Source organism: Carassius auratus, chromosome 5, assembly GCF_003368295.1.
Source record: "Carassius auratus strain Wakin chromosome 5, ASM336829v1, whole genome shotgun sequence".
Lineage (NCBI taxonomy): Eukaryota > Metazoa > Chordata > Actinopteri > Cypriniformes > Cyprinidae > Carassius > Carassius auratus.
In genome coordinates, this window is record NC_039247.1 from 30,005,459 (window position 1) to 30,029,582 (window position 24,124).

Consider the following 24,124-nt stretch of genomic DNA (forward strand, 5'->3'; position numbering starts at 1 on the left):
GAAATGTTAATCCATGCATTTATGACCTCAAGGTTAGATTATTGTAATGCTTTATTGGGTGGTTGTTCTGCATGCTTAGTAAACAAACTACAGCTAGCCCAAGATGCAGCAGCAAGAGTTCTTACTAGAACCAGGAAGTATGACCATATTAGCCCAGTCCTGTCAACATTGCACTGGCTCCCTATCAAACATAGTATAGATTTTTAAATATTGCTTATTACTTATCAAGTAACCTAACATTGTTCGGGAGGCAGACACACTCTTGCAGTTTAAATCTAGATTAAAGACCCATCTCTTTAACCTGGCATACACATAACATACTAATATGCTTTTAATAAAAAGGATTTTTAGGCTGCATTAATTAGGTAAACCGGAAACCAGGAACACTTCCCATAACACCCGATGTACTTGCTACATCATTAGAAGAATGGCATCTACTCTAATATTAGTCTGTTTCTCTCTTATTCCAAGGTCACCGTAGCCACCAGATCCAGTCTGTATCCAGATCAGAGGGTCACTGCAGTCACCCGGGATGTAGACAGGACCTCTACATCCCTGAAAGACCGCGGAGACCAGGACAACTAGAGCCCCAGATACAGATCCCCTGTAAAGACCTTGTCTCAGAAGACCACGAGGACAAGACCACAAGAAACGGATGATTATTCTGCGCAATCTGATTTTGCTGCAACCTGGAATTGAACTGCTGGTTTCCTCTGGTCAGAGGAGAACTGGCCCCCCAACTGAGCCTGGTTTTTCCCAAGGTTTTTTTCTCCCTTCTGTCACCGATGGGGTTTTGGTTCCTTGCTACAGTTACCTCTGGCTTGCTTAGTTGGGGTCACTTCATCTACAGCGATATCATTGATTTTATTGCAAATAAATGCACAGACACAACTTAAACCGAACAGAGATGACATCACTGAATTCAATGATGAACTACCTTTAACTGTCATTTTGCATTATTGACACACTGTTTTCCTAATGAATGTTGTTCAGTTGCTTTGACGCAATGTATTTTGTTTAAAGTGCTATATAAATAAAGGAGACTTGACTTGACAAAGAATTGCTCAGAGCGTCTGAAGATCTGGGTGCAGTCCACGTATTTGTGTAGCGCTCTTACGGGACACAGCAACGCCAAGGCTGGATCTGCTTCCCCTCTTCCACCACCTGGTCTCAGAAGGTAGTGGTCGGAACCTTGGGCATGTACCCAGGCCGGGGTCTCAGGACAATGTGAGAGTATGCCGGCCCGAACACAAGGCACTCTTCACTTACCGAAAATGCTTGGAGGTCCCCGACCCTCTTGATGGAAGTGAGCGTGATCAGGAGCAATGGACTTAAGAGAGGAACTTTAGTTAAACTGAATCAAGCAGCTCAAATGGACCCGTCTGGAGTCCAGCCAGAACAACAGAAATATCCCAGGAGGGTATTGGGGTGTCCTAGGAGGATTCAACCTTCTGGCACCCCTCAAGAACCTAACGATCAGGTCATGACTTCCAAAAGACCATCTCTCCACTGCATCATGATGTGCTGTGATTGCAGCAACATACATTTTCAAAGTGGAGGGAGACAGCCCACTCTCCAACCTTTATTGCAGGAAAGAAAGCACAGTTCTGACCGAGCATCTCCAGACTCCACTTCAGACTCCACTTCAAACCATAGACCTGCCTCTTAGAGGAACTTCTAGCCTGAGTAATTAGGTCTACCACCGCTGGCGGTAGATCACTTAGGTCTGCCACATCCCATCCAGAAGCCACACATGGAGATTCCAGAGATATGGACTCAGGTGCCAAAGTTGCCCAGCCCCTGAGAAAGGTGGTCCCTCATCAGGGGGATGCACCAGGGAGGGGCTGACACGAGAAGCATGAGTTCCGGTCCTGGGGGTCCTGGGTCAGGGAATAGTACAACTAGCAGTGGGAGGACTTATGGGAAGCAAACACTTCCACCTGAGTTTCGCCAAATCGACTTCAGATCAGCTGGATCGTCTGGGGATGGAGTCACCATTCTCCTCCTGAGAGTGCGTCAGCCACACAATTGAGCTCCCCCAGAATCTGCACAGCGCTCATCGACTTAATCGACGTCTTACTCCAGAAAAGGAGATAGCGGGCGAGTTAAGAAATGTGACCTGATCATAAACCACCCTGTTGGTTGGTTTATGAAACAGCCGCAGTGTTGTCCTTGCAGACCAACACATGCATGTCCAGCAGCAGTGGCCGAAACTGCCTTAAGGTTAGATGCACTGCCAGCAAATCCAGACAGTTGATGTGCCAAAGCTGTCGAGGTCCTTTCTAGGACCCCATGCTGCCTGTCCATTGCACATAGTGCCCCAGCCTGTGTCATCCTTCGTGACAATGACATTCCGGGACACTTGTTCTTAGGGCACCCTGGCCCATAGAAAAGCAAGGTCTGATCAGGTGCTGAATAGGCAGCAACAGATCGATGTGATGATCACACTATGTGTACCGTGGCGCCATGCCCATCTGGAGACTTAGTGTAACCAGTGCTGAAATGGTCTCATATGAAGCAATCCAAATGGTGTGATTGTGGCTGCAGATGCCATATGCCCCAGGAGCCTCTAAAATTATTTCAGAGGTAATACTGTCCTGCCTCTGAAGAAACTCAGTTCAGCACCAACTGGGCACCTTCGTTGGTGAGACATGCTGTCATACTCACTGAGTCTAAGTCCATACCAAGATACAAAATTCTCTGCACAGGGAAGAGCTTGCTCTTCTCTCGGTTGACCTGAAGCCCCAACTGACTGAGGTGTCAAAGCACCAGGTCCCTGTGACTGCACAACTCCTCTCTTAAACGGGCCAAAGGGGAGGACCTTGTACTGCCATGCTCAACCCTCGATTGCAAACCGCAAGAACAGTCTGTGACTAGGATCAAGACATGAAAGTACACATCCTTCAGGTCGATCCCTGCAAACAATCCTGGGCTTGAACACATTTGATAATACATTTCTGCGTCAACATCTTGAATGGGAGCTTGTGAATGGTCCGATTCAAGACACAGAGATCCAAAATTGGCTGAAGGCCACCACTTTTCTTGGATACGATGAAGTAAGGGCTGTAATACCCATTCCTCATCTCAGCTGAAGGGATTTTCTTCGCCTGTAGTTTAGACAAGAATGTTTTTATTACCAGCAATATTCTTCAACAACGCTAGTATCCTCAAAAAGGTAAGTATTTCCAAAGAAAAAAAAAAGTGGTCTGTCTAAAAGTGTTTATTTCATTTAGAGTGAAAATAATATTTGCATGTGAAAGCATGATTCCTAACTCCCAATGGACAATGTTCAGTCAGTATTGTGCATCAATGAATATTCAGTTTTTCTAATAATATTACCAAGTGGCAACATGTATATTAAAAATAGAAGGGGACCTAGGAAGGATCCTTGTGGCATTCCATATTTTACTGATGATAAATGAGATGACACCCCATTTAAGTAAACAAAATGGTAGTGATCAGACAGGTAGGATCTAAACCATCTTAGAGCCTGCCCTTGAATACCTGTATAGTTTTGTAATCTATCTATGAGTATGTCATGATCTATGGTGTCGAACGCAGTACTAAGATCAAGTAAGACTAGAAATGAGATGCATTCTTGATCTGACGCAAGGAGCAGGTCATTTGTAATTTTAACAAGTGCAGTTTCTTTGCTATGATGGGGCCTGAAACCTGACTGAAATTCTTCATACAGATCATTTTTGTGCAGGAAGGTGCTCAATTGAGCAGACACAACTTTTTCTAAAATTTTAGACATAAATGGAAGATTTGAAATAGGCCTATAATTTGCCAGTACACTAGGATCTAGTTTTGGTTTCTTAATAAGAGGCTTGATAACCGCCAGCTTGAATGGTTTTGGGACGTGACCTAAAGATAATGACGAGTTAATGATATTGAAAAGCGGTTCTTCAGCTACAGGTAACAACTCTTTCAGTAATTTAGTGGGTACAGGATCTAATAAACATGTTGTTGGTTTAGATACAGTGATAAGTTTATTTAGTTCTTCCTGTTCTATGGTTGTAAAGCACTGCAGTTTATCTTTGGGTGCGATGGATGAAACTGTGTTAGACGCTGTAGAATCTACATTCGCTATTGTATTTCTAATGTTATCTATTTTATCAGTGAAGAAATTCATAAAGTCATTACTATTTAACGTTGGTGGAATATTTGAATCAGGTGGCGTCTGGTAATTTCGCAGTAAGATCGATTCCATGAGATTCCATTTTTACTTCCATCAGTAAAAAACGATAACATTGTGAAATATTATTAACATTTAAAATAATTGTTTTCTATTTGAATATGTTTTAAAATTTAATTTATTTCTGTGATTTATGAAAACCACTGAGCTATATGCATTTATTGTCATCACAATACACACAAGTAGATAATGAAAGTTTTGAAGTTAATAAGTGTAACTGCAGAGTTTTTTGTTTGTCTCTGTTTCCTTAAGGCTCTGGTTTACTGATGTGAAGTTTTAATGTTGCTTGTGTGTAAAACATTTATGCATTTTATATGCAAGTACTTTTTTTTTTCTTTTTTTTTTTATACAGGAATTGGAATGTGTGTATTTCCTGCAGCATTTTTACTGAAACGTGAGTTGGAAACTCACACAACCTGTCAGTGAATACCTGATAAGTGGCAATGGTGTGACTGGCTTTAGAATTGCTTCTAGATTTAAGGTTTTTCTTTTTTTAAGTTTGTGTGGTCTACACTTGCTCTGGGCATTGTTCAAATATTCCACGTCTGTTCTGGAAATGGCAGAAAGGCAGGGGTTTTCCGTGTTCCTAAATCTATGAATATAAAGTCTACACAGAACTTTTCTATTGTTTTGTTTCATGGGGAAACACACACATGAAAGTTATTCAATGAAAGGTATACAACTCTTTTGCATTGTTTTGGGGTGCTAAAATATAATGTATTATTCCATAACATATAAATGTTACATTCAAATAATATAACTGACCTCACAATAGGTCAGACTATTTAATATGTGGTTCATTGCAAATCTTCAAATAGTGATATCTGAAATAGCAAGGACAGCAATCGTTTCTGGCCATCCAATACATTATATTTTGTTTTTTATACTGCTTCTTCCAGCTCCCAGATATCACAGTTATGCTTGTATGCGACACCAGGTTAAGCTGTGTTTCGTGACACTTTATTTCAGTGGAAACCGAAAAAGGGAAGAGAGAAAAGGGGGGGTTATATTGCTATTTCGTGCATACTCATCTGTTCTGGATTCGAAACATCACAATAAATCCCCACTGATTGATGCCAAACAAAGCTAATGTCTATAACATCTTGATACTTAGTATTATATAGTCAGTTTAAGATATTAATATTTTAAGATATGCAAATGTTGATATTGTATTTTTCGGTTGTAAAAAGAAAACAATGAAATTCAGTGAAAAAAAGAACTCGATCTCCACGTTACCTCTAAACACAGGTTTTCTGGATAAACGTTGCGGTCTGGTTGATCTCCAGAGTACATTTGGATAATTTATCTGGAAAGGATGATGTATCAGATCACACAGATAGAGCCTCCAGGAAAGGAATGGTTTACCCCAAAATGTCCTGAAAATTGAGTTTGTTTCTTCATCAGGTTTGGAGAAATGTAGCATTGCATCAGTGTCTCATCAATGGATGCTCTGCAGTGAATGGGTGCCGTCAGAATGAGAGTCCAAACAGCTGATAATAACAGCACAACATCGGTGCAGATATTATGAAGTATGGACTTGTATTTTAACTGGAAGCAACAGTTTGAAGTTAAAACGTTTTAATGATGGATTTGTTGATGAAGACACAAACTCTTGCTTTTGGCCTGACAGAGGATAGATTTTCAGCCAATTTTAATTTGTGAAACTATTCCTTTAAAACTGTGCAAAGAAGACTTGTGAGAGAGTTCATGAACTGAGAATGGAACTGAGAAAAATATGTATTGCAGTCAAACATATCAAACATAAGATAAGCGATTACTCAAAAAATAAATGTATTTAAGGGACTGAATGTATTCAATAGATTGGGGCCAGTAAGAAAGAAGTCTCTTCTGCTCACCAAGGTATTTATTTGATCAAAAGTACAGAAGAAAAGTAATAATATTACATATTCTTCTGTTTTCTATATGAATATATTTTAAACTGTCATTTATTTCTCTGACGCTCCGCTGTATTTTCAGCATCATTCCTTGTCTTCAGTGTCACATGATCTTCAGAAATCATAATAATATGCTGATTTTCTTGCTCAAAAAACATTTCTGATTATTATCAGTGTTGAAAACAGTTGTGCTTTGCAATGTTTTTGTGGAAATGGTGATACATTTTATTCTTCGGGATTCTTTGATGAATATAAAGTTCAAAAGAACAGCATTTTTTAAATATGTCTTCACTGTCACTTCACTAATCAATTTAATGCATCCTTGTTGAGTAGATGTACTAATGTTTGAAACTTTTGAAAGATAGCGTATGCACGTGAAATAGAAAATCAAAGGCTTAGAGATGACTAGTGTGGCAGAGCAATGACCCATGTTGACCTTTCACCTCTGTGTCATACAAGGGCTTTTCTGAACCTGTGCTTTTCAGCTGCATGAAAGACAAGATGTGCTCAGATGAAACGAGCAGCTTTGTTTATGGGCTTTTTATGTTTTAATGGACAGGACAGTGGATAGAGAGGAATGTCATGACACAGTCTGGACTCAAACCTGCATCCCCATTGGAGCAGCATCACGTGCCGTGTGATGTGCACTGTCACATAAACACTGCGGCACAGATATGGAGCAATGACGTAAACTCTATTAGACAGCTCTTACAGACAGTCCTTGTGTTCATTGTTCTTCATTAATGAAGCAGACAGCAGCTGATGTGAACTGACAGATCAGCAAATAACACACATCTAACACACAGAGTCACATCCAACTCTTCCCACCAGCTTGAAAAGACAGAAAGTGAGCGTGGCTGAAGATCGAAATGAATTTTATTATATGAGAAGCTAAATACTGAGCAGTTAGAATGGAAACATGCATATTTATGGTAACTCGTTTCAGATCAAAAACTGATCCGTGCAGATTTATACATTCACATATTTCACAATATCTATATGACCATGTAAATTTCTATACAGGTTGTTCTTGCTAAATAGTACTTTTAATGATTCAAGGCAAGCATAAATGCGTTTTAGAGTTTAACTAAAAAAGCCCCCACTAAACTAACAGGAGTAGGCCTAGATAATACAGCTATAACGCTTTAGCTATTTGGACTTTAAGTTTTTGACTAAATACATATAAATATTGCCTGATGTGTTCAAGCACAGCCTGTAAACCCATGACGCGTGCTGACTGTCATCACAACGTCAGCTTACACGGCAGTGTCACGCATAGTTTGGCACAGTTCCACGCATAATTTGACAATAGGCAAACAATAAATTGCTAAAACAGAACGACCTTTCTAATACAGAAGATCATAACAAAGAGGAAGTATGTTGTCAAGCTTACTGAAGAAACACACGCCGTGGCTTTGAGTTACTTCGAAACACGACGAATGTGTGACGCCAGCGGATCGTAGCCAATCAAAATCGCTTTACGATGAAGTGGGCGGGGCGTGCTGTTTATTATTTACAGCACAGGGATGCGAAAGCACATTGTACTGCTCCAGTGTGGACCGAATAAATGTTTACCATTTGGGCATGTTCTGGCAGCAATTATAAATCTGTTACAATTTAGGCTATTTGCTGGTGTCACATAACGATAGATTTCGAGAGATTTCGAGAGGAATATCATTAAACAGTATTTATAACAAAATGGACATTTTTGGACAAAATAAGACACAGACAAACACCACCATTCCGCCTGACAACTGGACATATGTGAGTGATTTAACAGCTTTCACCATGACTTAATGACAAAATGATCGCAGTTATTTGAGAAGTACTAATCCAAGTAAATGTTTATGAATCCCTGATTTCAGGTCATAAACTCATAAAAATAGGCTACCTATGTTACGTTTGGTGTTCTACATGCCTAAAATGAACACAGACAGATTCTTCTCTTTCTTTTCTTAGGTATATTCAATAGTTCGATGGATTCAAATATCAATGGCCGTCCTGAGGTATCTATTCAATCATTTTCCTTTACTCGTTATATAAAGAGACTCGTATTAATCAATGTTTATGTCTTTTATACTTATATATCTCTTAATGATTTGACTCTCAGCATCTTAGGTGCTGGCTCCATAATCTTTTATGCGATTTCGAAAGGACTAGTAAGAAAACCAGAGGTATGCCTCCATCATCTATATCTACTGTGATTTGTTAATAACGTGTTCAAACACGCATGTGATTTAGACCACCGTCACACACCTGTGTTTCAGGTGCTGCCGTTGTTCTTGTTGAGTTTGACAGACCTGCTGTTAGCTCTGAGCTGGATGTGTGGAGGTCTTCTCTTCACCGAGTCCTGTGACGCTTACAACATCTGCTACAACCTGCACATAGTGGAACAGGTACGAAACCGACACCTTATCATGCAGAAATAATGCTTACCACAGACAAAAGAAGATACTTCCTCTTTGTGTCTCTGTACATTACGTGTTTTTACATCACACTTCCACTTCCACAAATAAAGCATCATTGCCCAGGAGCAGTTCGACTGACTGTTAAAGCAACAGCCTACCCAAAAATAAAAAAGGGCTAAAAATGTACTCGCCCTCAGGTGTATTTCTACATTTGGAGAAATGTAGCATTGCATCAGTGTCTCATCAATGGATGCTCTGCAGTGAATGGGTGCCGTCAGAATGAGAGTCCAAACAGATGATAATAACATCACAATAATACACAGCACTGCAGTCCATCAGTTAATGTCTGGTGAGAAGAAAAGCTGAAACGAATCCTTCAAGACTCAAGCATCCATTATATGGCATTCTCTAGTAAAACATTTTGTCTCATCTGAATCAGGAGAGAAATATGTGCAGGTCAAGCATCATTTGCAGGCCAAAATAATCTAAAACAGCTCTAAACAAATATCTTTGATGGATTTTTATGTGAGAGGGAGAGGGACTTCTTCACTGGAGGAACAATGTTATGGATTATGGATCATATTTTGGCCAGAAATGACAGTTAAAGTTAAAAAGTCTTAATGATGGATTTGTTTCTTACAAACATGCAGCTTTTGGCTTCTTAAGACATTAACTGATGGACTGGAGTGCTGTGGATTATTGTGGTGTTTTTATCAGCTGTTTGGACTCTCGTTCTGACGGCACCCATTCACTGTAGAGCATCCATTGATGAGACACTGATGCAATGCTACATTTCTCCAAATCTGATGAAGAAACAAACACATCTTCATCTTGGATGGGCTGAAGGTGAGGACATTTTCAGCCATTTTTTGAGGCTGAACTATTCCATATCAGACAATCTTTTCATATGTTTATCAAGTCATTCATTGTCTCTATCACTATTAATTAAATAAATGTTTTTAACATACTGGTATTTTTTTTACATTGAGAAAAATAATGCCATTTTACCAAAAATAATTTTTTTTTGGACATGGTTCTAAAGATATGTTATCTTAAGGGATGTCATGGCACACAAATATTGTAATTATTCAATTTCATGCTACCAATTGATACATGAGTTTTTTGAAAATGACATGATTGCAGAAAAATGGAAAGTATTTAGCCAGTAATTTGTTGTTTGATTGGCGTTTAAATTGTATGTGCTAAAAAAGAAAGAAACTCAAATGAGGGAGGGACCATTTAACCCTGTGCTTCATTCCTGCATCCTGCCAATGCACTGCAGGCCTAAACATATGCCTCTCATTACTGAAGCCTGTTTGTTTGGCATTTAGTGAAGAAAACCATGCGAGCTTGGGCAGTTTCACTTCAAAAACAAGTTGTTCTCAGCTCAGACCATAAAACCAGAGAGCTCTGAAGCAAAAAACAGACATGGAACTGGGACGAGTCTGAAAAAGAAGTGGAGCAGCAAATTTGATATAATTAGTTGTGACCCACATATAATGCAGTACTGCAGTGAGTTTGTCCCACTGACGTATTTCATTGTGCATTTCTAAATAGAGCAAATTGTGTACACAGTTTAGGGATTGTTTAAATCAGGCAATCCACACCTTGATCATATATAACTAACAGCTATCCTCCCGTGCTCCAAGCTAAACAGAAAGGAAAACCATGTTGGCATTGCTAAAGATATGATATCGTTAATATCAGATGTTTCTCAATCCTGGAATGTCATTCAGCTCTTTGCTTTGCTTTGTCACGAATGTCAACAAAGGTGCTGTAAGAAAGTGTTTCCCAACCCTGGCCCTGGAGTCCCTCCTGAAAAACTATTGCAATTTGCATTTGAAATGAACTCCAAATCTCAAAAGTGTATATATTTATATGCCTATAATGGAATATTAATGAAATAAAAGGCCACTTAAGTGACTTGAACAGAGATACTTTGGGTTTGATTCTTAACACACTTAAATGCATTTTCAAAACATGTGCACTTTCGTAATTAAATGTTTTACTTAAAATACATTTTAAACCATTTTGTTGTAATAATATTTTTTTTTCTTTAAAGAAGTACACTTATTTTAATGCGTTGACTAACGTACTAAACGCACATGTAGAGAACTCGATTATTATTTTAACTCTGGGGTGTTATTTGATATGACATTTAAAGTTAATATATTTTAAATGTACTACATTGCAACGTCATCATTAAATGTGTAATTGCAAATATGTTTAAATACATGACTTAAAAGTTTGCAGTAGAAATGCATTAAAGTATATTTTAGTTCACCATAAATGCTTGTCAGTACATTCAGTGGTACACTTTAACCATTTCTCAAAGAAACAAAATAAATAATTATAAAACTGCATTTAAAGATCTGCTTAAATCGGGATAGTGGAAATAAATTAAAATAAAAACTGATGTTAATTTACCCGTCCTCAGACTTATCCAAGATGTAGGTTACTTTTTTTATAATGCGAGTCAGAAGCTGTCCGTTTCTAGGAATAAAAGAAACATATAATTGAACACAAAATTAATCCTCGTGGCTCCTGACGATATATTGAGTTCTTATGAAGCGAAATGATCAGTCTGTGCAAGAAAATGCACATTATTTACTACATAACCCAGAGCCTCCGGCAAACAGAGAAATCTGGTTCTGTGTGTACTTCTTTTGCACAAGGGGAAGCCCGACTGCACACATAAGCACGTCTCTCTCATCTCTTCACACACCTGGTCTCCAGTAACTAACCGCTGGCCTGAATCAGGTGTTTGTTAAGGGAGAAACAAACTGTGCTGTGTTGAGGCTCTCAGGGTCAGGGTTGGAAAGCACTGCAATCACATACTGCGCCAACAGGGTTTGAATGTGGATCTGAACTATCTTAAACTTTCTTGACTTCTCCCTTTGACTTTCACATCCTACAGACGCTTTACATGGCCTCGTTCTTCTACACGCTGCACTATGTTTGGGTGCTCTACACCGGACTGATGGGGAAGTACAGGAGACTCAACGGTTTCCCAGGCGAGGTAATCCACTCAGGTTTATATGACGGTAATAAAGCAGCATATGATAGTCTGCATGCTGACTGGCTTGTTTATTACAGTATCCAGCAAACACAAGGATCTGCAGGTGTCTCGGCCCTGTCCTGTCATGGTAAGAACATACATTATACAAAATATCACTCAAACTGAACCCATTAAATATTGATGTAGCAACATCATTTGTGCAAAGAAATGGTAAAATAAGTTTTGATTAAAAATCAATGTTTAAAAGCAGATTTAATGTCAAATTACCCAACATTTACAGTAAAAGCCCCTCAGATAGGGTTAAATGCGTTCAGGGCCGACTCTAGTGTAGATGTAGAAAAAACATGCCACAATTTACCAATATGTGCGTTCTTTTGATATAGAAAGTTATTTTGTAAAAGCTTTTAGTGCTTTATCAAAACAACACTTCAGCAGTTTCACTTTTTATTCATTTTTACTATTTCGTAGCCTCTTATCTTAACATTTTTACCTTTTATTTTAGTTCATTTAAATTAAAGGGATAACCCCTATTAATCACTTACCCTCATTTCGTTCCAAACCCGTTAAAGCTTTGTTCGTCTTCAGAACACAATTTAAGATTTTGGATGAAAACCAGGAGGCTTTTTACCGTCCCATAGACTGCCAAGTAAATAACAGAGTCAGGGTCCAGGAAAGAATGAAGAGCATCAGTGTTTTAATGGTCACGCTACGAAGCGGCAAAAATACTTTTTGTATGCGAAGAAAACAAAAAAATAACGACTTTATTCAAGAATTTGTCTTCTCTGTGTCTCTCCACATCAGCGATCCATGCAGCGCGAAAAAAAAAAAAAAAAAAACTGAATCCAGAATTTTTTTTACGGAATGTGGAAAAAAATAAAACGGAATTTATTACAAATGTTAATTGAAATAAAATAAAATCTTTAAAAAACATGTTTTATTTCAGTTGCTACGGCACCATTTTCGTCTAGTTTTCACTTTTAAGTACTTAATTAACTAAACCTAATTAAACCAAAAGTAATAAAAACAACATAATTACTAAAACTTTGAATAAAATTAAAGTGAAAACTATTCACATCTACAAGAACTATACTAATATAGCAAAGATACTAAAATTAGCCCTAAAGGTGTTTGTAAAAAACGTGGTGTGTCATGTTGTTATCTGATTATTGGTTTATATTGCCCACTTGTCCTTCCTCGTTCCCCTCACGTTTGCTCTCCTGTTTATTCTGCCTCCAGATCGTCACTCTATGTATATTGTGTTTTCATAATTTGTATTATTTTTGATAGAATAAAATCCCATCAGCTCTGCGGTCCTCACCTCTTCTCTTCACCCAAGCGTGACAAAAAGCTGCATCCTCGTCACCACGTTTATAGCATGGGAATATTAGCAAATAGTTCCCTCTTTTTAATTAAAATTTTATGCATAAAAAGTCTAGAAAGAGTACACAGCCAAGCTCCTTTGGAATGGTTTTTACTATAAACTATGATAAACCCATTACCTGTAATCCTGCATACTATTTGGGGTAAACAACAAGCAAAATAAAGGTGAGAACAGAATGAGGTTTGGTCATCTGACTGTCTGTCCTGATCTCTCCATACAGTCTGTTTCCATTAATGCTCACAACGCCCGTCTTTGTAGCAGGAAATGTGTTTCGGTGCTACACAAACTTCACCCAGCCCTACAGGTCAGTCACAATACATGCACGGAAAATGATTCATAAACTACACTTTCTCATTACTTATTACCTAGCTTCTTTGATTTAAGCCTGTTGATATTAGGACTTTTAAGATGACACTAATCCAGATGTGATTCCTGGTTTCCAGATGTTTGCTGATGCATACAGGCGCTGTGTATCTCACCTCATCTGTAAATACAGAGATGACAGCATGTAGTGTCATTCAAGACTACTGCATGACCATATTCCTTACGACCTTCCTCATCACCTTCATCGGCATCACTGTGAGCCCTCTCTAGCATTTAACATGACTTGATCTCATTTTTGAATTCCTGAGCTAGTTACGATTTAAATGCACACTACTGTTCAAATGTTTCAACAGGGATATTTTGAAATATTATACGTGAATATCTTTTAAAATCTAATTTATTTCTGTCATTAAAGCTGAAGTTTCAGCATTATTACTCTAGTCTTCAGTGTCACATGGTCCGCTTCATCATTTTGTGGAAAATGGGAAAGATCTGCTTTAAAATGTCTCTTTTGTTCAGCTTATTGTATTCATTTCTTTCAAAAAAGTCTTTCTGACCCCAAACATTTGAACAGTATCATAAGCGAACATTAGGCTAAAGATTCTCCAGACTGTGTGACTCGATCATAATCTCACTGTAATCCTCGTTTTGATTTCAGACCCTCATGTGTAAAGCTCGCTCCCTGTACAAGCGTATCATCACGTCTCAAGGGTTTTTCGCCGACAATCATTGGGAAACTCTGCGTCTCCTGGAACGGCGTATGCTGCTTTATCCCTCAGCCTTCTTCTTCTGCTGGGGACCAGGTCAGCACACATTTGAAAACATTACAACATTTAAAACGAGAAAATGTTCCTCATTGGCTGCTTTAGAACATCAGTAACATTATATATATATATATATATATATATATATATATATATATATATATATATATACATATAATGTTACTGATGTTCTAAAGCAGCCAATGAGGAACATTTTCTCGTTTCCCTTAACCGTATATATGTCAGTTTGTTTAGATAAATTGGGATTTATTATTTTATTGTATTAATAACAACTGCACATGCATAACACTCAAAAAATACATTAAGATTTGAATTGCATAAACAGTTTCCATACATATGGATTACACATTTTTAGCATAAACAAACGAATAAACTTAATGTAATGCAAAAATAAATAAAATAAATCATAAGTGAAATGGTAAGATTTCTGTACTCAAAAATTCTTGGAATAGTTCATTTTTAACTACTCTCGTCTATTTAAATTTATTTAAATGAGCAAAATCACAGGAGTAGCTGAGCGTGCTGATATACAGCTATATCACACAGCTACGAGTGTGATATTGCATTTATACAACAGTTCGACGCTACAATATGTGGTATTTTCACGTGCTCTCAGATGGAGCAGCGTTTACTAGACCGAGCCGTAGTTCACTGAGAATATACACAAACAGCTGTCATTATCATGAAAAATTTAGTAGATTTCATAATCCTACGATTATATATGCAATTTTGCATAGCTTGTTAAGAGAACTATGGCTCTGTGTAGTAAATGCTGTTAATTCTGAAAACAGGTGATGGAGATTTACTGCTAATCACAGAACCTGCTTTACTGACTAAATGTGCATAACAATCACGATTAATTGCATTTATATAAAATATTATTTATTGAATAATTATATTTAATAAACAACGACAGGCATCATAAAAGTTCCTTGGCAATTCAGTCAAAAGTACAAAGGCAGAACTCTGATGTACTGCATTAAAGTTATAAAAATACAAATTATATTACATCATGATAGGTAAAAATTGATAGCGTGAATGCACTGTAAGTCGCTTTGGATAAAAGTGTCTGCTAAATGCATAAATTTTACTTAAACTGCACTTTTAAATAACTAACTGCATTAACTTCTCAAGTCTAAACAACTACATTCTCACCTTAAAACTCTCAAAACTACATTCAGTGACACAAAACAGTATTATTTATCAAATTAAAAGTGGATTTGGGCGGAGGGATACAAATGATGAAATAATGAAGCGGAGGGATACAAATGTTATCACTAAAATATCTCTCAGACAATCGGATTTGAGAACCAGAAAGAAATGTTGTATTAATAATAATATATTTAAGACGCATTTATTAAAATTGCTTAGCATCAGCATTAATCTGTTTGTTATGAAGACGAATAAATGGATTCAGTTAAAAAGTATGAACAAGGTTCAAATATGGCTAGTTGTGGAACAAGCAATAATTAATTTATTAAAATGTATGAGATTGGGCCAAAGAATGACAACTACATAAACCGATAGATATTGTGAATATCTTAGAAACCCTACCTGTGTCTTATTATTTCCTTTATGTGTGTCTGACAAATATGAATCACATTAAGTTTACGTTAAAACAGTGTAATCAAAATCAATAGAAGTTTTATATGCAATTCAAAGCTGTATTTTCAGCATCATTCCCCCAGTCTTCAGTGTCACATGATCTTCAGAAATCAGAATAATATGATGATTTACTGCTCAGGAAAGATTTCTGATTATTATTGTTTTATGTTGAAAACAGTGCACAATATTTTTACAAAAATCTTAAAAATAGTTTGTTAATAACTTCAAACAATGAATTGCAATCAGCTCTTTTTTGAGTGAAATAAATCCACAGCTAAACACTCAACTTTTTTTTTTTTAATGATCTCCTCTTTATTTCAGCAATATTTCTGGCCAGTATGATGTTGGTGAAACCGGAGATTATAGAGGGAAGGATGGGAGTCGTTCTCTACATCCTACAGGTTCGACAAAATACATAAAAGCACCTAGTGACTCATTACCCGTGCATGCAGTGTACTGTAACATGTTCCTGTGGGTGTCCTCGACAGGCCTTCACCTCCGCCTCTCAGGGTCTGCTGAACTGTCTGGTGTACGGCTGGACGCAGCAGCACTTTCGCTCTCTCAGCAGCGGCAGCATCATACGGGACGCCTCCACCCAGACTCCACTGCTGCGCTCACAGAAACCAAACTATGCCGCTCTGCACTCTTCTGCATCACTCACCAATTTTGTCTGACGGAAAGACACGCAAGAATCCCTGTAATGCACTGGGAAGATACTTTAAGCCAAAGCGACCGAGGGATCGAACCCATGACTTGGCTGTTGCGAGTGTCGTGCTCTACACATTGAGTTACCTGAGCCAGTACAGCACAGTTACAGAAGACTGAAACAAGCGAAGTATGAAGACGCGTTTAGTCTTGATGAAACCCGCCGGAGCAGAAGCGTGTTTTTTGCTGTTGTATTACTAACACCAGATGGTAAAGACGCGCTGCTGAAAAAGCAACTTCATGTTTTTCTCTACTTGTTTTTTTTTTATTAATAACATTTCAGATGCTGCACCTGCTGCTAGTTTAGCTGAGAAACCGTTTCATCATCCAGATTTTACAGTACTAGCTTTTACAATGATATGATCGAGACTTTCAGATCACGATTCACTGCTGAACAGTCGAAAAGGGAAAGACCGAAGGGAGATTACAGACAGAGGGAAATAGCTCTGAAACAGGATCTGAGAGGACAATACTGCTGCTTTCCATCCAAAAAAAAAAAAACTAAAACCTGAAGCCACCCACACACGGTGGTTAGCATCGCAGGTATCAGTCACTGCTAAAAGAGCACGAAAAACAAATAATTCATCCTTCAAAACAATTCTTCTCAGTGGAGCTGAAGAGAAATATTAGCAGGAGATGACTCATATGAACCTGTCAAGATATTAGCCATGAATCAGGGAGAAGCGTTTTGCTTAAAGTGAGGTATTTACAGTCATGGGAAAGCTGGAAATATGTGGTTTTTTCAGGTTTTGAAAAGTTATGAAATACTCTTCACAATAAAGCTATATTCCTTCATCTTTTTACTCAGCCTTGTGAGGTTTTATCTTTAAACCTTCATAAAGGCATCGTACAAGAAATCCAGTAATCCAAGCTTTCATAAAAGACACGATCAGTAGTCTCAGTAGTTAAAAATCATTTAATATAGGCTTTTATTCTCATATATACACATTGATCAATGCACATCCATAGAGCACATCCAATAAGCTCAACGTATGCTCAAATGTGCTTGTGTGAAACGCAGAACAAATCTCAAATGAATGACTTCTACCATGTTTTGGTTGTGTGACCTTTCAGTGGAAGGACAGCAATCTCTCAGGTTTCATTAAAATCATGATCTTCATCGAAGTTTCATAGGTGAACAAAAAGACTCGAGGGTGAGGAAATGAGGACGGTGTTTTCATATTTGGCTGAACTGTCCCTTTACAATGTCTTTGGAAATTTCTATTGTTGGTCAGTTTTTCCAGTTGCTTTGATTTCAAATATGTTTTTGACTAGAAACTGGAGTAGAAAAGTCCTTGTTCAGTAATTACAAACAGCTGGGAAAGTCATGTTATAAAGTGAATTGGTTAAAAGAGTGGGAATCCTGTTAAAATTATATACGTATGGTGTCAACAATGACACGTTGCACTGTTTTCCCATTTTAGTTTGATTCATTTATCCCATGACGGAATGAGTTTTTAATGAATAGTATTTTATATGCATGTGTGTACATAGTCTTTCCACATTAAATGCTGTATGAAATATTTTAATATGTATAAGGTGTTGATATTTTGGGCTGGTTGATTTCAAACAGATTTGTACAGATGGATCCCTGCTCTAATTCTCAGCAAAATACTGCCACCTTCTGAAACAATCCAATATTATAACATAAGGCTCTCTCGAACTGATTTCATTGTAGGATATTATTTATATAGCAACAGTGTTTACACATGGAGCACCAAACCTGCCGAAATCCCCAAGAAATTAATGAATTAATAAATGAATATAAATAGGAAAATAAATATACATATACGCGACAGACAGAAATATAAATAAAATAAATAATTGAAAATGTGAAAATAAATGAATAAATAAATGTGGAAATAAATACTAGAGGGATTAAATACATATAACAACAACAAATACATTTAGAATTAAATAAGCTTAAAATAAATACAAAATAAATTAAAGAATAAAAAAGAAAAATAAAGTTAAAATAAAATATTTATTGAAATTTAATTAAACATTTATTAATTCATTCTGCGTGATTGGTCCTCCACATAGTTACAAAAATACATCTAAATGTAGGTATAAATAGGGAAAATGTTAGTAAAATAAATAAATTAAAAAAATTTAACACAAATATAGAAATAAAATCCTCAAGGAAAGGCCTTAGTGAACAAGTGTTTTAAATGTACAATGTTTTAAAACGCTGTGGCGATGAAGCTCATGAATATTAAATGCTCTCAAACAACGTCACAAACAAACCATCCAATCAAACAACAGCGAGCAGACATCCCGGAAAATCCATAAGCCAATGAGAACAAGCAGGAAACTTGCACATTAGGTGCAATCATGTGTAAAGAGAATAATAGTGCCAGTCCTAATCACTCACAGAGAAGCAGGTCAAGAGGAAGAGTCTCGGAAAGTTTTATATTCCACGGCCATCCTCGAGAGTTTTATTTCAAAACATGGAGAACAAACAGACCATTAATTTCGGAGCTGGACCAGCTAAACTTCCACAGCCGGTGAGTTAGCACATCCCTAAAAATAAAATAAAAAAATCGGTTATTTAGGATTATCCATTATTTCACACTAGACATTGATTATATTTTTGCAACATATTTGTTTACGCGTCTTAGAGAAGCGTAAATAAGGCAGTGCGATTATATAATATCAGTATTCTTTACGATTACATCATATATCAGTTAACGTTACAAACCACTGCGCGTGCGAAAATATATTGCGTGAAATAAACACGTGCGTTTAGCTGCTCTAGATGTGCAATGTTGCGTCAGCCGCAATCAGGCTCCAGATCCAGACTAAACTCTAGATCTGCAGATCTGTCACGTACAGCATATAATTTAACATCAAAAATACACTTCACGCATTCAGATCGCGTCAGAGCACATTTAAATGCCAGCGAAAGGCGTGAAAGCTTACAGATTTAGCATGAACGTGTCTTGATTTGTTGTGAAAAATACACATTATTAGAAGCATGCCATCTCTCATTAGGTAACTCTCTAATTCTGTGTTGCTGGTGGTTAACTTCAGTAATTCAGCTGTGTCTCTCCAGTGCTGGCTGTTGTGTCTTGTTGAAAACGATTGTTACTGCATCATGGCCGATTGGCTGAACATGGCCCAAATCGTGTACAGCATTTCCATCCTTTTATCTTTCACTGAGGTTGTTCGGATAATTGAAGGACCTTTTATTTAAAGAATAAGTTCATCCAAAAAATGTAAGATTGCTGAACATTAAATTGCCCTCAGGACATCCAAGATTAGGATGTGTTTGTTTCTTCATCATTTGGAGAAATGTAGCATTGCATCAGTGTCTCATCAATGCATGCTCTGAAGTGAATGGGTGCCGTCAGAATGGGAGTACAAACAGCTGATAAAAACACCACAATAATCCACAGCACTTCAGTCCATCAGTTAAAAACATCTGGAGAAGACAAGATACAGATCCATCATTAAGATGTTTTTACTTCAAACCATTGCCAAAATACAAGGAGGTGTAGTTATAGATCATGGACTGCAGTTTAAGCATCTTAATAATGGATTTGTTTAGAAACGCACCGTTTTTCTCTTCTCCAGATGTTTTTAACTGATGGACTGGAGTGCTGTGGATTATTGTGGTGTTTTTATCAGCTGTTTGGACTCTCATTCTGACGGCACCCATTCACTGCATCCATTGAGACACTGACATTTCTCCAAATCTGTTCTGATGAAGAAATACAAGCATCTACACATTAAATGAGGATGAGATGCATTATTGAGAAGTTTTAACTTTCAAACTGTTAATTAGTTATTGATTGATATTATTATATTCTTAGGTTTTACTCCAGGCACAGAAGGAGCTGCTGGATTACAGTGGCACTGGGATAAGCATTCTTGGTAAGGATCTGCATTTTTAATATATATGTGTGTGTGTGTGTGTGTGTGTGTGTGTAATGCCATGTTCTTGAGGTGTTTACTTCTGTTTGCAAACAGAGATGAGCCACAGATCGTCTGATTTCTCCAAGATCATCAACACTACTGAAAACCTCCTCCGTGAACTCCTGTGAGTGTTTACATCTGTCTCTCAATCGGAGATGAATGTCTTCGTTCATATTCAGTAACACATGTAGAATCTGTTTTGATTTGAGCAGGAGTGTACCTGAGAACTATAAGATCCTGTTCCTGCAAGGCGGAGGCTCGGGACAGTTCAGCGGGGTTCCTCTCAATCTGATCGGTCTGAAGGAGGACCGGTGTGCTGATTATCTGGTCACCGGGACGTGGTCTGCAAAGGCAGCCAAAGAGGCAGAGAAGTATGGAAAAGTGAACGTGATTCATCCGAAACTGGATCGCTACACCAGTGAGTAATCACAGCTATATTTTGTGAATAGAAGATCTTTATAAAAACACTATTTGCACAGTTTTCTGAAATCTGTTTCATCTATCCTGTATATTTTACATTCTTTCCAAAAATAATTGGTGTGTCCCTTGTAAAAAACAAAACCAAAAAAAACAACAACAACGTTTTAAAAAGAGTGCTTAGTATGAAACCAATATACTTAAGTGTGAACTGAATGTCATGCTTTCAGGCACTTAAAAGCTTGTTAATTGCAATTACATTTATACTTATGCATATACAATTTAAATTTATATTAAATGCAATTTGCTGAACTTTACAGTGTTTTTGACCCTCTTAAGTACATCTTTAAATGTAATTTCAGAATTGCTTGTATTATATTTAAAATATTAAATATAAAGCGTACTGCTGCATGTACTGATAAGTATTTATGGTAAACTAAAATGTACTTTAATGTCCTTTCTATTGCAACTTATATTTAAATATACTCGTAATTGCACATCTTGTAATAATTAAGTTGCAATTTAGTATATTTAAAATGTTAACTTTTTAGTATGTTAGTCAACACATTAAAATAAATGCATTTACAGCATGACGGAAGATTATTAAAACAGAAAGATTTAAAATGTACTTTAAAGCTTTTAGTTTTACATTATTACAAAGTGCACTTTTTAAATCTACTTAAGTGCTTTAATAAACAGCCAAGAAAGTGCATTTAAGTGACATTTTAATTAAACGCACTAACAGCTCGACACAAGATTATTAAAACAAAAAGATTTAAAATGTACTTTAAAGCTTTTAAAAGTGCACTTTTTAAAAGTATACTTAAGTGTGTTAAGAAACATAGCCAATAAAGTACATGTAAGTGGCATTTTATTTCCTTCAAATTATATTATCAGCAAGTACAGTTTAAAAATAACCTAAGACGACGTATACTTTAAATTAGCACACATTACATAAAAATGAAGCACACTTATTTTTCAGAAGGGGCTGCACAGCTTCGGTCCTCACATGACTTGTAGTGATGAAGCAAGCCTTATTTTCACAGAAATACCAGACAGCAGCACTTGGTCGCTGAATCCTTCAGCCTCTTACGTCTACTACTGCTGTAATGAGACGGTGCACGGTGTTGAGTTTAACTTCATCCCCGACAGTAAAGGAGTGGTTCTGGTCAGCGACATGTCATCCAACTTCCTCTCCAGGCCGGTAGATGTGTCCAAGGTTGGTGGTCCTCCTTCAGGTTCATCGACATTGCCATAAAAGCTCTTCCCAGTAGTTTTTGTTGATGCTGTGAGTCTCTGTCCTTTTCTACAGTTCGGTCTGATATTTGCCGGCGCGCAGAAGAATGTGGGCTGTGCCGGTGTGACCGTTGTCATCGTCAGAGAGGATCTGATGGGCAAAGCCCTGAAAGAGTGTCCTGTTATACTGGACTATCAGGTGCAGGCTGGCAATAACTCCCTCTACAACACTCCTCCATGCTTCAGGTACGGCTGTTCTTTCTTCATCACACTGTGTCTCTAGACTTCAATTAAATTGCATACATAATTATCAGCTTGCTAATTCTAGATAGCTATATAAAAGCTTACCAAACAAGCAGCAGTCAAAAATAGTTTTTCTTTTTCTCATTGTCTCTATTTTTTTGTTCTCTTGAACCTCAACATCTGCTCGGGATATCAACCGTATTGTAACTGATTTGTTCTTCCTGCAGTATTTACATCATGGCTCTGGTTCTGGAGTGGATCAAGAACAGCGGAGGGGCGGATGCCATGGAACGAATAAACAAACAGAAGTCTGACCTCATCTATGACATCATCAACCTCTCCGATGGATTCTACTCGTCAGTGATTCCCTCATCATCCGTCCTAATCACACCCTAGCATTTCTAACAAACACTTGATCACCATTATAGATAGAATACGATCTTCTCGTACAGAAGGTTATTTCTAATGTACAATCTTAAACATTCAACTTTAATTTTTAATCAATATTTAATATTCATATAAATATTTAAAAAAGGATTTTAGTCAAACTAAAAAGTAACTGACTAATGCAGCACTTGCAGTACTCTCATCAGACTTTAGTGTTCGTCACAATGACCTCTCGCCCCATTTTTCCCGCTCTGTCCGGTCTCTCGCAGATGCCCGGTCGACGAGGCGTGTCGAAGCCGCATGAACGTCCCGTTCCGCATCGGAAACAAGGAAGGAGATGAAAGTCTTGAAAAGGCGTTCCTGGATGGTGCTTCCAAACTTGGCATGATCTCACTTAAAGGACACAGGTGTTGTATGAACATTGGGAAAACGTTACGTCTGTTTTTGTAATTCATCTAATCTAGCATTGCATCAGTGTCTCACCAATGGATTGTCTGAAGTGAATGGGTGCCATCAGATTGAGAGTCCAAACAGCTGATTAAAAACATCACAAAAATACACCGCACTAAAAACATCTTAATACTTGAGTTGTTTTTGCGTTTGTCTTCTCCAGATGTTAACTGATGGACTGGAGTGTTGTGGATTATTGTGATGTTTTTATCAGCTGTTTGGACTCTCATTCTGACGGCACCCATTCACTACAGAGCATCCATTGATGAGACACTGATGCAGTGCTACATTTCTCCAAACCTGATGAAGAAACAAACTCCTCTACATCATGGATGGTCTCATGCTAAATACATTTTCAACATATTGTCATTTTCAGTGGATGCATTTCAGATAAAATGTGATTTTTGTCTTATTCACTGCCATTTAAATGATTAAAAGCAGCTCATGATTGTTTGATTGTGTTTCAGGTCCGTGGGGGGCATCCGAGCGTCTCTGTACAATGCAGTGACTGTCGAAGATGTGAAGGCTCTTGCCACATACATGGAAGAATTCCTCAAGAATCACCGTTAGCTCAAAAGCCCAGTAGTTTATACTTGCATTGGAAAAGTGTTGCTTGACTGAGAGCACCTTTAAACTGGAGTGACACTAACAGATCGGCTGCATTTCTTGTAGCTAGTGGAATGTAATGTAACCACTCTAATTCTATTCAATTTCAATAGCAAATGGTTGTCTTTGTTGCCTAACATTTATGTATTTTTATTTAACTGACCATTTTATTTGAATTCTGGTGTGCCTTAATGCTTGTAAAATTGTATTTCAATTGTACTCCAAAATGTTTTACTAATGTAAATGTGTTAGTAGCTGAATACTAAAAAAAAGAAAACACTACTAAAATGTACTACAAACACTGCAGTGCTTATTCCTGAAAACAGCTGATATTTTTTGAAGATAAAATAAACATGCATTATGGATATTAATACAAGTATGTCAACATGGGAGTATTTGTTCATTTTTTTTTTTTTTTTTGGAGTGTAGTATTACCATTTTCTCTTTAGCATTTATCGAATACATACAGTAACAGTTGATTTTCAACAAGTGTTTTACTTTTAAAATGTTGGATAACTGAATAAAATATATATTTTATGTTTGAGAG

The 24,124-nt window shown here is 37.3% G+C and overlaps 2 protein-coding genes across 2 annotated transcripts; both read left to right on the forward strand.

Moving 5' to 3' along the window:
* Window positions 1-7,622: 7,622 nt before the first annotated feature.
* On the forward strand, window positions 7,623-17,849 carry LOC113085283 (transmembrane protein 116-like). The gene is made up of 11 exons (XM_026255110.1): window positions 7,623-7,857; window positions 8,053-8,099; window positions 8,204-8,267; window positions 8,361-8,489; window positions 11,419-11,520; window positions 11,598-11,647; window positions 13,122-13,205; window positions 13,345-13,480; window positions 13,884-14,028; window positions 15,937-16,016; window positions 16,104-17,849. Exons 1-11 carry the CDS (start codon window positions 7,792-7,794, stop codon window positions 16,287-16,289), a joined length of 1,089 nt encoding a protein of 362 aa, XP_026110895.1. The 5' UTR covers window positions 7,623-7,791; the 3' UTR covers window positions 16,290-17,849.
* A 798-nt stretch (window positions 17,850-18,647) lies between these two features.
* LOC113085299 (phosphoserine aminotransferase-like) lies at window positions 18,648-23,950 on the forward strand. The gene is made up of 9 exons (XM_026255111.1): window positions 18,648-18,827; window positions 20,136-20,196; window positions 20,293-20,362; window positions 20,451-20,656; window positions 21,702-21,874; window positions 21,968-22,137; window positions 22,362-22,490; window positions 22,791-22,928; window positions 23,439-23,950. The coding sequence occupies exons 1-9, from the start codon at window positions 18,771-18,773 to the stop codon at window positions 23,539-23,541; spliced, it is 1,107 nt and encodes a 368-aa protein (XP_026110896.1). The 5' UTR covers window positions 18,648-18,770; the 3' UTR covers window positions 23,542-23,950.
* The last annotated feature ends 174 nt before the right edge of the window (window positions 23,951-24,124 follow it).

Coding starts and splice junctions, on each gene's coding strand:
- LOC113085283 (XM_026255110.1), top strand. CDS start 7,792: ATGGACATTTTTGGACAAAATAAGACACAGACAAACACCACCATTCCG. Junction 8,268..8,360: donor GACTAGTAAGAAAACCAGAG/GTATGCCTCCAT, acceptor CCTGTGTTTCAG/GTGCTGCCGTTGTTCTTGTT. Junction 14,029..15,936: donor CTTCTTCTGCTGGGGACCAG/GTCAGCACACAT, acceptor TCTTTATTTCAG/CAATATTTCTGGCCAGTATG.
- LOC113085299 (XM_026255111.1), top strand. CDS start 18,771: ATGGAGAACAAACAGACCATTAATTTCGGAGCTGGACCAGCTAAACTT. Junction 20,363..20,450: donor AACCTCCTCCGTGAACTCCT/GTGAGTGTTTAC, acceptor TGATTTGAGCAG/GAGTGTACCTGAGAACTATA. Junction 20,657..21,701: donor GAAACTGGATCGCTACACCA/GTGAGTAATCAC, acceptor TTATTTTCACAG/AAATACCAGACAGCAGCACT.